General features: G+C 45.0%; 1 protein-coding gene across 2 annotated transcripts in view; it reads right to left on the bottom strand.

The window, feature by feature from the left end:
• Nucleotides 1-3234: 3234 nt before the first annotated feature.
• The window catches only part of LOC143287496 (uncharacterized), a 27463-nt gene continuing 18197 nt past the window's right edge, over nt 3235-12500 (bottom strand). Inside the window, exons 7-10 of one of the 2 annotated variants that reach the window (XM_076595523.1) lie at nt 11723-11831; nt 9460-9515; nt 6563-6962; nt 3235-5888 (exon numbers count right to left, since the gene is read on the bottom strand). In XM_076595523.1, the coding sequence (XP_076451638.1) occupies nt 5827-5888; nt 6563-6962; nt 9460-9515; nt 11723-11831 (627 nt within the window). In that variant the 3' untranslated portion in view covers nt 3235-5826. The remainder of the gene's footprint in view (nt 5889-6562; nt 6963-9459; nt 9516-11722; nt 11832-12500) is intronic. The other variant, XM_076595524.1, reaches the window with a different exon arrangement.

Here is a 12500-nt window from a genome sequence, read left to right as displayed (position 1 = left end):
AAGAACAAGAACAAGGAGACAAGATGAACAAGAATAGCAAGAACAGGAAGAACAAGAACAAGAAGATGAAGAACAAGAACAAGAACAGGAACAACAAGAACAAGAACAAGAACATGGAGACAAGATGAACAAGAATGAAAGGACCAGAAGTACAAGAAGACTTTCAAGGGCCTATGGCACGCAAATAACAGACAGCATATAAGAATAATATTATGATACACTCCCTTCCCTCCCTCACATACGCCCGACTAAAACATTAAATAACACCTATCGTATCATATAAAATATCGTGTCAAACAGAAGCACAGTGTGTAGTTCGACAATGTCCGTTTTCAGTCCACATGCAATGAGTTTGTTCAAAAGAGTCATGTCTGAAAACAGGAAAAACATGCATGTCTGAGTGCACACAATATTTGAATCTACAACTGCATATCCGTTTTAACAATAAGTCTAAAAATTCAACAGAAAACCTGGTAACGCCAAAATCAAGATACTGCACACACAAATGAAATTTATGATGGTTATCGTCATATATAATAACATATTGTTTTACAACCGGGCTATTCAAATCCCATAATTACAATAAAATTATAGAATTAACGGACACACACACACACACACACACACACACACACATATATATATATATGAGAGACAGAGACAGACAAAGAGACAGAGAGACAGTGAGAGACAGAGACAGAGACATTCACAGCAACAGGAGCTTCAAAGCCAAACACTCTACACACGCATGCAACACCAAGTTTTTCACAACCGCTCCGATGGTTCAGCTGTAACCACGATCGACTGCGTTGATCACTGTTGATGTACATCAGCTGCAGAGTACAGACACAAATGAACTCTCTTGCCAAATAAAGAAATAAGTTGTTAAATCGATGTATATATCCGTAAGTACACAACAAAACAAACAAACACACACACACAACACACACGCACAACACCCCCCATCCGAAAATGAGTATTAATACATTATTCAAACAACGCACACGCGACACATGTAAATAGCACAGATTTCAGGACTGACACTCCATGATCTGACGACACCCATGATCAGCACTTTTTTTTCTTTTGTTCTTTTCTTTCACATTCGTGGGCTGAAGCTTCCACACGTACGAGTGAGTTTCTACACACATTAATGTTTCAAATTAAATCCGCCATGTAGGCAGCCATACCCTGTTTTCGGGGTGTGTGTAGAATATCATAGAGCTGGTTCTGCACCCACCTTCACCAGCACCCACAGCAATGCTACAACTTACCAATCCCCATCATCGTTATAATGATGATATTAACAGCAACCAAATTAAGAATAAAAACAATAACAGATATATTTACGATACAGTATAAATAGACAGACTGCATAATTGCCTACGTTCTTGATTTTAAAACGTGGTTGTAAAAATCCTGAATACATAGATATTTTACAAATCGTTTCTGAATATGGTTCCGAAGCTTCATGCATTCAACAACACACTTAATACTCTCTGATGTCGAAGTATACACAATTTGATCAGTCAACAATACAAAACGTATAAGCTGATAATAACAACAATAATGATTACAAATTACAACATTAATGATACAATATATACAAAAGAAAAAAATATACATACATGTTCTTTAATTAGAAATATGTGGTTTTCAAAATCCTGAATGTAAGTAATATATAATCAGTCTATAAATCAATGTTTTAAAATGGTTCCGAATGTACATGTACACAAAACCAAAACTCTGTGGTGTAGAAGTATACACAACGTATCTGGTCAATAAATTAAACAACAACAGAAAAACAGCTGTAAGCATGCTCACAATATCCCAACTGGTCCTCAAGAACATTTTAGATGGCCCAAAGAAACAAAGGGACTTATGCCTGGAAATGTTAAGGAATAATGATAATAATAATGATGATGACAACAACCACCTCAACAACAACAGTAGTATCAATAAGAAGAAGAAGAAGAAGGAGAAGAAGAAGAAGAAAAACCAGCGCTGAGTATTTTAGGCGATTCTTGGAAGCAAAGGTTTGTTCACAGGCAATCTATGAAAGACTGGTTTGTTTGTAATACTGAAAAGTTTGGGATCCACACACAAAGAGCGTGTCTAAATGCCGAAACAAAGTGAAATAAAGGGAAAAAAGAACTGTTTACATAAGATCTTACAACAGAACAGACTAGAACAAAATCAAAACAAAATAACATATCATAACATACAATATAATAAATGAAATGAAATAAAATAAAGAATACAATATATTAAATCACCAAAATGCTAGTCCAGAAGTTCGTATAATACAGACATGGTTGGTTTTGGTCGTTTTGTTTGTGTTTTTCCTTGCCCATAACTTTAACATTGTATGTGCGCACGTTTTAACATAAAAAAAACTGCCCCCCCCGCGCCCTCTCTATCTCTTTAACTACGGCATCTAAAAATGTGCATGTGTTAATATGATTATTTAGTGTGTGCATTAGTACTATCTAATAACTTCGGCAGGAAGAAAGAGCTGCGTATCTTCTGATAAGGGCTGGGGAAACAGGAAGAAACATTTTTAATTCATGGAACATGCCTGAAGAAGGCAGCAAGAACGTTACTATCTAATAACGTCGGCAGGGTGCCGGCGGCTTGGTCCCAACCGTTGGTCGTAAACAAATGAAGGGGAAGTACCCAGTTCCTTATTTTGTATTTGTATTTCTTTTTATCACAACAGATTTCTCTGTGTGAAATTCGGGCTGCTCTCCCCAGGGAGAGCGCATCGCTACACTACAGCGCCACCCATTTTTTAAATTATTTTTTTTTTAATTTCTTCCTGCGTGCAGTTTTATTTGTTTTTCCTATCGAAGTGGATTTTTCTCCAGAATTTTGCCAGCAACAACCCTTTTGTTGCCGTGGGTTCTTTTACGTGCGCTAAGTGTATGCTGCACACGGGACCTCGGTTTATCGTCTCATCCGAATGACTAGCGTCCAGACCACCACTCAAGGTCTAGTGGAGGGGGAGAAAATATCGGCGGCTGAGCCGTGATCCAAACCAGCGCGCTCAGATTCTCTCGCTTCCTTGGCGGACGCGTTACCTCTAAGCCATCACTCCACATAATTACTAGGGGAAGTCATTGTAGTCAAAGACTGCACATCGCGATCAATGTCGTCAAGTGTTACACGGCAGATACGTAAGTCGGCCAATATCTCCACCGTTGGAGAAAACTAACATTTATTTCTCTCTCTCTGTCTGTCTGTCTGTCTCTCTCTCACACAGAGTCTAGTGGCGCATGCATCAATATTCCTAGTTTAAAATGTTCAAAATCTAAGGGGACTAGCAGATACGCATTTCTTGGCTTTCTCTCTCTCTCTCCTTCACACACACAATATGCACCAACAGTCCTCATTTAAAATCTCCTAAACCTCAGGAAAAGCACCCAGCGTGGGAAAGTGGAACCCCGAAAGCTGATCTGCGAAAAGAAAGAAGCATGGGGAATGTACAGTGTGCGTCCCTCTTTAAATCCACACAGGTTTTCAGTCGCATAACTTCACGCTCTTTCTGATGCACTAGGTCATTTATAAATCCTGACACAGCATCACACTCAGGGTACATCACTCATTACAAACACGCATGTTCACTGTAATGGCACGTAGATGCACACACACACACAAATCAAATCAAATCAAATTAAAAAAAATCCTCCATAACCTGCATGCAACTGCGGTGTATAGAAGTTAAAAAAAGTTTTTAATCACAAAGTTCAAAAACTCATCTTTAAGCAGATCTAAAACCCTGTTCAGGCCACAAATCAAAAACTATCGCACCAGTATTTAGAGTGACAAATTATGCCCCTTGAATAAATCGTCCACAACATAAATGAGATGTGGTTTCGTTCGGAGAGATACTTTTAGAATCTTTTTATAATTTTTTCAAATCTCTTTCACTTCATTTCAGGTGGGGGGGGGGGGGATTTTGCATTTGAGTTTTATTAATCAACGACAGCAATGAAGTTCTGTTGTTTATCAGCGAAGGCATCGAAACCCTAAATAAACATGTGTCATTAAAAAAGCATTTCATTTCTTTACACATTTCAAACATACTTTTAAAACCTGTGTGAACCCTGCTGATGCTTTTTCGGTAAAGATCGGGTACAGTGTCGTATCATCCACAACTAAACCCATCAGTTGCAAGGCACTTCAAAGTCCATCACAAAAACACGACATCCGGTTTCTGGCATGATGAACAAGCAGTGGCATGGAACCAAGAAGGTGCAGCACTCTTACTCTGATTTGAGGTCAAAGGCCCCATAGCCTTTCACCACCATCGGGGAAGTGAACTCATATTCACTGTGACAAGGGCTCAGCATAGGAAGGCGGGGCCCAGCCCTCCCTTTGCGCTGTTTTAACCTTCCCCCGACCGAAGTCAGGTACCCATTCACACCTGGGTGGAGTGAGGAAAATCGGAGTAATGTGCCTTTCCAAGGGACACAACACGATGCCGAAACGGGGCCTCGAACCCTGATCGTCAGTGAACATTGGACCATGAGTCCAGCGTCTGACCGGTTCTGCCACGGTGCCAGAATAAAAAAATGACTATCGCGCAATAAAAGTTCATTATAAGAACATCGACATCCAGTTTTTGTAGCCCTTCTGCGAAAATAAAGTCCATGACAAGAAAAAGATGTCTAGTTGTTTGAAGCCCCCCTTCTGCGAAAAAAACATCGACATCCTGTTTTTTGTAACCACTTCTGTGAAAAGTCCATTACAAGAACAAAGACATCAAGTTTTTGTAGCCCCTTCTGTGAAAAGTCCATTACAAGAACAAAGACATCAAGTTTTTGTAGCCACTTCTGTGAAAAGTCCATTACAAGAACAAAGACATCAAGTTTGTGTAGCCACTTCTGTGAAAAAAAGTCCACACACACAAGAGCACAGACATCCAGTTTTTGTAGCCCCTTCTGCGAAAAAAACCCCTCCAATACCAGAACACAAGCACCAAGCTCTTGTAGTCTCTTCTGCGAAAAAAAAGTCTACACATACAAGAATACAGACACCAAGTTTTTGTCCTGTGAAAACAGCGGCAAACTGGCCAGAAGGTGCAGCACTCCTAATTCGATAGGAGTTGAGTGTGATGGCTTGCTGGCTGGCACCCTCAAGGTTTTGTAATGTTGTTCAGTACTGGAGATCATGGTCTTGGTTGTGTATTGTGGAAGTTTCACTGTTTGGGAGGGTGAAGGGGGTGAGGGAGGTGGAATACTGAATGGGGATGTCTGTCCTGGTGTGAAGTCCATCTGGTGTTGCGAGGGGAAAGTCCTGGTTGTTTGAAGTGGGGCGAAGTCCTGGTTGTCTGCGGTGAAGTCCTGGCTGCCTGGGGTGAAATACTGGTTGTCTGAGGGGTGAAATCCTGGTTGTCTGTAGTGGGGTGAAGTCCTGGCTGTCTGAAGGGGGGTGACGTTATGGCTGTCTGCAGAAGGGTGATGTCCTGGGTGAAATCTTGACTGTCTGAAGAGGGCAAGTCCTGGCTGTCTGTCTGAAGAGGGTTGAAGTCACAGCTGTCTTTAGAGGGGTGAAAGTCCTGGCTGTCTGAAGAGGGGGTGATGATTGTTCTGGCTGTCTGAAGAGGGGTGAAGTCCTGGCTGTCTGTCTGAAGAGGGGTGAAGTCCTGGCTGTCTGTCTGTAGAGGGGTAACGTCCTGGCTGTCTGAAGAGGGGGTGGATGATGATTGTTCTGGCTGTTGGTGTGGGTGTGAAGTCAGTCTGGGACCCGAATTCAGGTCGACCACGTGTGGGTTATGTTGGCTACAGGTCCTGCCCCCTACTGTCTTCACCTGCTCCTCAGGCATTACAAGGGGAAGGGGGACTGAGTGACGGAGCGGGCTCTCTCGGTGTCTGTGTCCTGGTCTGCTGCCATCGCGGATGAAAAAAAAAAAGTAAATGAAATAAAAATTAACTAAATAACAACAACTGCCATTTTGGGACACTCATCCTTGCGCTCATACACGCACGAACGAACATTGACACGTACGCTAGCACACACACACACAAACACACGCACACGCGCGCGCATACTTACAGCTATACGAATAGAAAAAAAAGTAAAACTGTCCATTCTGCTTCACTTTTTTCTCTTTCATACTCACAAAGGCATACAACTTCTCAAGCGCACGAGTACACACACACACACGTGCCTTGCGAATGCACACGCACACACAGAGACACACAGTGAGGACTGATTATCTCAATACGACTCTTGTACGCACGCGTACGTACACACACGCACTCACACACACATACACACAAAACCCTCGTCCCCCCCCCCCCCGCGCAGCACCCCCCTCATATACACACACATAATTATACGCACACTCGCGCACACACACACAAAACAAACAACAGAAAACAACAACAACAAAACCCAACCGCACTGCCTTCCTCCACACACACATCATCTTTCCCTTTCTCTCCACCCTCACCCCCACCCTCACACACACCCACCCTTCCCCAGAACCCCACCTTCCCAAACCCCCCCTCTCTACCTCCCCCCCTATCCCCCCAACCATCCAAAACACCCAACTCACCTCCATTCACCACTCCTCCTCCTTCCACGCTCCCCCCACCACCCATCACCACCACAGTGTGGCTCCCGCTGCCATAGTTCTGCCACGCCTGGTTACTGCTGGGCGCTCCAGACAATGGCACCCTCAGAGCAGACACCACGCTCCCTGCCGCGGGCGCCGCCTGTAGCGCCGCCGCCGACGCCGACGTAGTTGGTCCCGAGAAAGAGGAGGATATGGTTATGTCAGGTCGCGGGTGACTGGAGGTGGCACTCGACGCGCGGCGATGCTGGACAGCCTGGGAGGTTGGGGTGGTGGAGTTGGTGTTGGTGTTGGTGTTGGGGCCGAAACCCAGCCAGTACTGCGTGTCGCTGGACAGGGTCTGTCCCAGGATGGAGGCGAAGTAGATGAAGCTCAGCAGCATCTGGTGATATGAAGGGAGTGGAATTGACACAGAGAGTGAGTGAGTGAGCGAGAGGGGAATAAAGAGAGAGAATGAGGGAGAGAGAGAATGAGAGAGAGAGAGAGAGAGAGAGAGGGAGGGAGAGATAGAGAGAGAAAGTGAGAATGAGAGAGAGAGAATAAGGGAGGGAGAGAGAGAGAGGGACAGGGAGAGACAGACAGACAGACACACACGCACACACAGAGGGAGAATGAGGGAGAGAGAGAATGAGAGGGAGAGAGAGAGGGGGGGAGAGAGAGAGGGGGAGAGAGACACACACACATACACACACACAGAGAAGGAGAAATAGACGGTGGGTAGAGAGAGAGAGAGAGAGAGAGAGAGAGAGAGAGAGAGAGACAGACAGACAGACAGACAGACAGACAGAAATAGACAGAGACAGACAGAGACAGAGATACAGACAGAAAGATAGGCATATATACAGACGGACAGAGAGAGAGAGAGAGAGAGAGAGAGAGAGAGAGAGAGAGAGAGAGAGAGAGAGAGAGAGCGTGTCGCTGGACAAAGTCTGTCCCAGGATGGAGGCGAAGCAGATGAAGCTGAGCAGCATCTGGGTGATATGAAGGGAGTGGAATTGACACAGAGTGTGAGAGAGTGAGCGAGAGGGGAATAAAGAGAGAGAATGAGGGAGAGAGAGAATGAGAGGGAGAGAGAGAATGAGAGGGAGAGAGAGAGAGAGAGAGAGGGACGGAGAGACAGAGAGAGAGAGAGAATGAGAGAGAGAGAATGAGGGAGGGAGAGAGATAGAGAGAGAGAGGGAGGAAGAGACAGACAGACAGACACACACGCACACACAGAGGGAGAATGAGGGAGAGAGAGAATGAGAGGGAGAGAGAGAGAGGGGGGGGGGAGAGGGGGGAGACACACACACACACACACACACAGAAGGAGAAATAGAGGGTGGGGAGAGAGAGAGAGAGAGAGAGAGAGAGAGAGAGAGAGAGAGAGACAGACAGACAGACAGACAGACAGACAGAAATAGACAGAGACAGACAGAGACAGAGATACAGACAGAAAGATAGGCATATATACAGACAGACAACCAGACAGAGAGAGAGAGAGAGAGAGAGAGAGAGAGCGTGTCGCTGGACAAAGTCTGTCCCAGGATGGAGGCGAAGCAGATGAAGCTGAGCAGCATCTGGGTGATATGAAGGGAGTGGAATTGACACAGAGTATGAGAGAGTGAGCGAGAGGGGAATAAAGAGAGAGAATGAGGGAGAGAGAGAATGAGAGGGAGAGAGAGAGAGAGAGAGAGGGACGGAGAGACAGAGAGAGAGAGAGAATGAGAGAGAGAGAATGAGGGAGGGAGAGAGATAGAGAGAGAGAGGGAGGAAGAGACAGACAGACAGACACACACGCACACACAGAGGGAGAATGAGGGAGAGAGAGAATGAGAGGGAGAGAGAGAGAGGGGGGGGGAGAGGGGGACACACACACACACACACACACACACACACACACACAGAAGGAGAAATAGAGGGTGGGGAGAGAGAGAGAGAGAGAGAGAGACAGACAGACAGACAGACAGAGAAATAGACAGACACAGAGGCAGACAGACAGACAGAGACAGACAGAAGGATAGGCATATATACAGACGGACAGAGAGAGAGAGAGAGAGAGAGAGAGAGAGAGAATTAGGGAGAGAGAGAATGAGAGAGAGAGAGAGAGAGGGAGGGAGGGAGGGAGGGAGAGAGAGAGAGAGAGAGAGAGAGAGAGAGAGAGAGAGAGAGCGAGAGCGACAGACAGAGAGACAGACAGAAAGTGAGAGAGAGAGAAAGAGTGAGAATTAGGGAGAGAGAGAATGAGAGAGATAGAGAGAGAGGGAGGGAGAGAGAGAGAGAGAGAAAGAGAGAGAGAGAGAGAGAGAGAGAGAGAGAGAGAGAGAGAGAGAGCGACAGACAGACAGAGAGACAGACAGAAAGTGAGAGAGAGAGAAAGAGTGAGGTAAGGAGACAGAGAGGATTGGGTGGGAGGGAGAGAGAGAGTATATTTGTATATTTGTCTGTCTCTGTGTCGCTGTATCTCTGTCTCTCTCGCTGTGTCTCTGTCTCTCTCAGTCTCTGTCTCTCTCGGTCTTTGTCTCTGAGACTGAGAGAGACAGAGACACAGCGAGAGAGACAGAGATACAGCGACACAGAGACAGACAAATATACAGAGAAAGGGACAGAGACAAAGAGAGAAAGAGAGAGAGAGAGAGAGAGAGAGAGAGAGAGAGAGACAGACAGACAGACAGACAGACAGACAGACAGAGATAAGGCAAGACAGAGACAGACCGAAAGGGGGAGACAGACATACGTGCAAAGGCAGTTTATTTGTTCAATCATTTATTTATTGTTTATTTATTCATTAATTCAATATTTTGTTCTATTTCATTTTATTTCATTTTTGTCTCCTTGTTAAATCCTGATCAAAAGTTAACGAATAATACTAATTGTACAACTACTGACAGCCAACTGACCTGTAAGGCGGCAAAAAGGCAGTTGTACCAGAACTTGGGAAGAACATTGTCCGACCCTGGGTTCAACCGAAAAAAAAGGGCATTAGTAATTAACTGGTTCGTTGTACATGTTTTCCTGATCATAATCAATACAACAACAACAAACGCAATAAGCGAATAAAATCATTATATTCAGCTAAAACCGTTTAAAACTGAGCCACATAAAAAGAGGAATCAAACAAGCAACAACAGCAAGCAATAATCAGAATAAAACAAAACAAAAACAGCAACAATAAAAACAACAGCAACAACAATAACAAAGAAAAAACACCAAAATATCCCACACTGCCCACACACATTAAAAATCAAAATCTGAGAAGCTTAAAAAAAAAAGTACACAAATCAGATAATTTAAACATTCAACTCTCACAAGATCTTTAACCCAATGACGACTGAACCTTGGCAAAATGAGATAAGTGTGAAGTGAATCGGAGGCGATCAGTGCTTTTTGTTTGATGGTCAATGGTGTCATTGGTTTGCTGAACAGAAGGAGCAGTAACTGACACCCTGACCTGTCAGCTCTGTCTTATCTCAGTGAGGTGACAGCCCTCCACTGACACCCTCATCTGTGAGTGATAGTCAGTCGTATCCGACTATGACAACCACAACAACTAAGGAGGCAACTGCTGTCCTAATTTTCTGGGCTGTAATTTGAATTTGATTGTAGTGGAGGATGTCTTGTCCAAGTTACATCCACACTCTCTCGGCCAAAAGGGTTTTAGGACAGTCGGCGTTGGGATTTCCCCAAAGGCCAACTAGCCCCTAAGGCTGCAGCACTAAGAGCCAGTGCAGTCTTGCCTCCTAGTTTGACAGTCATAGTCCTGCACAAAAGACTAAACTGTAAATGATTCCCCATTGTAATGGAGAAACCACTGATCATACAGCTCTCACTTTGCTGTTGTACTCTGTCTCATTTCAGTTAGGTGGCAGCCCTTCACTGACGGAGCGTGGTTGTCAGCAGCAGTCATAGGGTTAATGCCGTTACATGAAAACCAAGGTCTCTATGTAGGAGGGCCATTCGGATTAGGATTACACATAGTTTGGTGGGTTTATGCTTTTGCAATTTTCGCCTTTTCTTTCCTCTTTTTATTCATACTTTTTTCTGGAGTATTAGTGTGGGGGTAGGAGGTTCAAGAGATGGAGTGAACCCCCCCCCCACACACACACACACAATCCCACCCACCCACACACTCCCTCAGTATCAATAAGGTTGTAGAATGGTTAAGACGCTCATCTGCCAATACAGAGAATCCGTGAGGGGCTGGGTTCGAATCCCACTCTCGCCATTTCTCCCAAGTTTGACTGGAAAATAACATTTGATCACTCGGGAGAGACGATAAACCGAGGTCCTGTGTGCAGCAAGCACTTGGCGCACCGAAAAAGGACCCATGGCAACGAGAGTGTTGTCCTCTGGCAAAACTCTGTAAAAGAAACCCATTCTAATAGGTACACAAATATGCACTCAAGGCCTGACTAAGCGCGTTGGTTTATGCTGCTGGCCAGGCATCTACCTAGCAGATGTGGTGGTGTTGCGTACATTATGTGTTTGTCCGAACACAGTGCTCGTGACACATCCTTGAGAAACTGAAACTAAAACTCAGTACCCACACAGGTCCTTACCCCCACTCTCTACCCCTCACGCCTCCTCCTCCTCCTTTCTCTCTCTTACACACACACACACACACAAATAAAGAGTGTCTCACCACACAGACACACATACACACACACAAAGAGTGTCTCACCACACACACACACACACACACACACAAAGAGTGTCTCACCACACACACACACACACACACACACACACACAAAGAGTGTCTCACCACACACACACACACACACATACACACACACATAAAGAGTGTCTCACCACACACAAACACACACACATAAAGAGTGTCTCACCACACACACACACACACACACACACACACACAAAGAGTGTCTCACCACACACACACACACACACACACAAAGAGTGTCTCACCACACACACACACACACAAAGAGTGTCGCACCACACACACACACATACACACACACACACACACACAAAGAGTGTCTCACCATACACACACACACGCACGCACATACAACACACACACACACAAAGAGTGTCTCACCACACACACACACACACACACACACACACAAAGAGTGTCTCACCATACACACACACGCACGCACATACACACACACACACACACAAAGAGTGTCTCACCACACAGCGTGGCAGTGGAGACAGAGAAGAAGAGGAACTTGCTGTAGAGCTCAATGACCAGGATGGGGTCTGTTTCCACGTCTTCCTGAATGAACTTCCACGACTGGGACTGACACACACACACACACACACACACCACATACACACACACACACACAAACAAACACAGACACACACACACACACACAAACAGAGTAGTGGTTACATCTAAACTGGTGGATGGGTGGTGGTGGTGGTGGTGGTAGAAGCAGCAGTAGCAGTAGCAGCAGTAGTAAGCAGTAGCAGTGAAAGATGTAGATTTACAGTGGAGGTTGTGTTACTGATGTCAGTTACTGGGCCAGGTAATAAGCTGATGATGATGATGATGATGGTAATGATGGTGATGAAGACGATGACGACGACGACGATGATGATGATGATGTTGATAATGATGATGATGATGATGATGATGATGATGATGATGATGATGACGGTGATGATGATGATAATGGCGATTATAATGATGACGATGATGATGACGACGATGTTGATGGTGATGATGATGATGACGCCGCCGACGACTACGACGATGATGATGGCAACGACGATGGTTACGAAGACGATGATGATGATGATGGTGATGACGATGACGACGATGACGACTACGACGATGATGATGACAACGACGATGGTTACGAAGACGATGACGACGATGGTGATGGTGATGAGGAGGAGGAGGACGACGACGACTACGACGATGATGACGCTGATGCTGACAACAACGACGGTTACCAAGACG

Source organism: Babylonia areolata, chromosome 11, assembly GCF_041734735.1.
Source record: "Babylonia areolata isolate BAREFJ2019XMU chromosome 11, ASM4173473v1, whole genome shotgun sequence".
Classification (NCBI taxonomy): Eukaryota; Metazoa; Mollusca; class Gastropoda; order Neogastropoda; family Buccinidae; genus Babylonia; species Babylonia areolata.
This window is presented reverse-complemented; position numbering and strand designations above follow the sequence as displayed.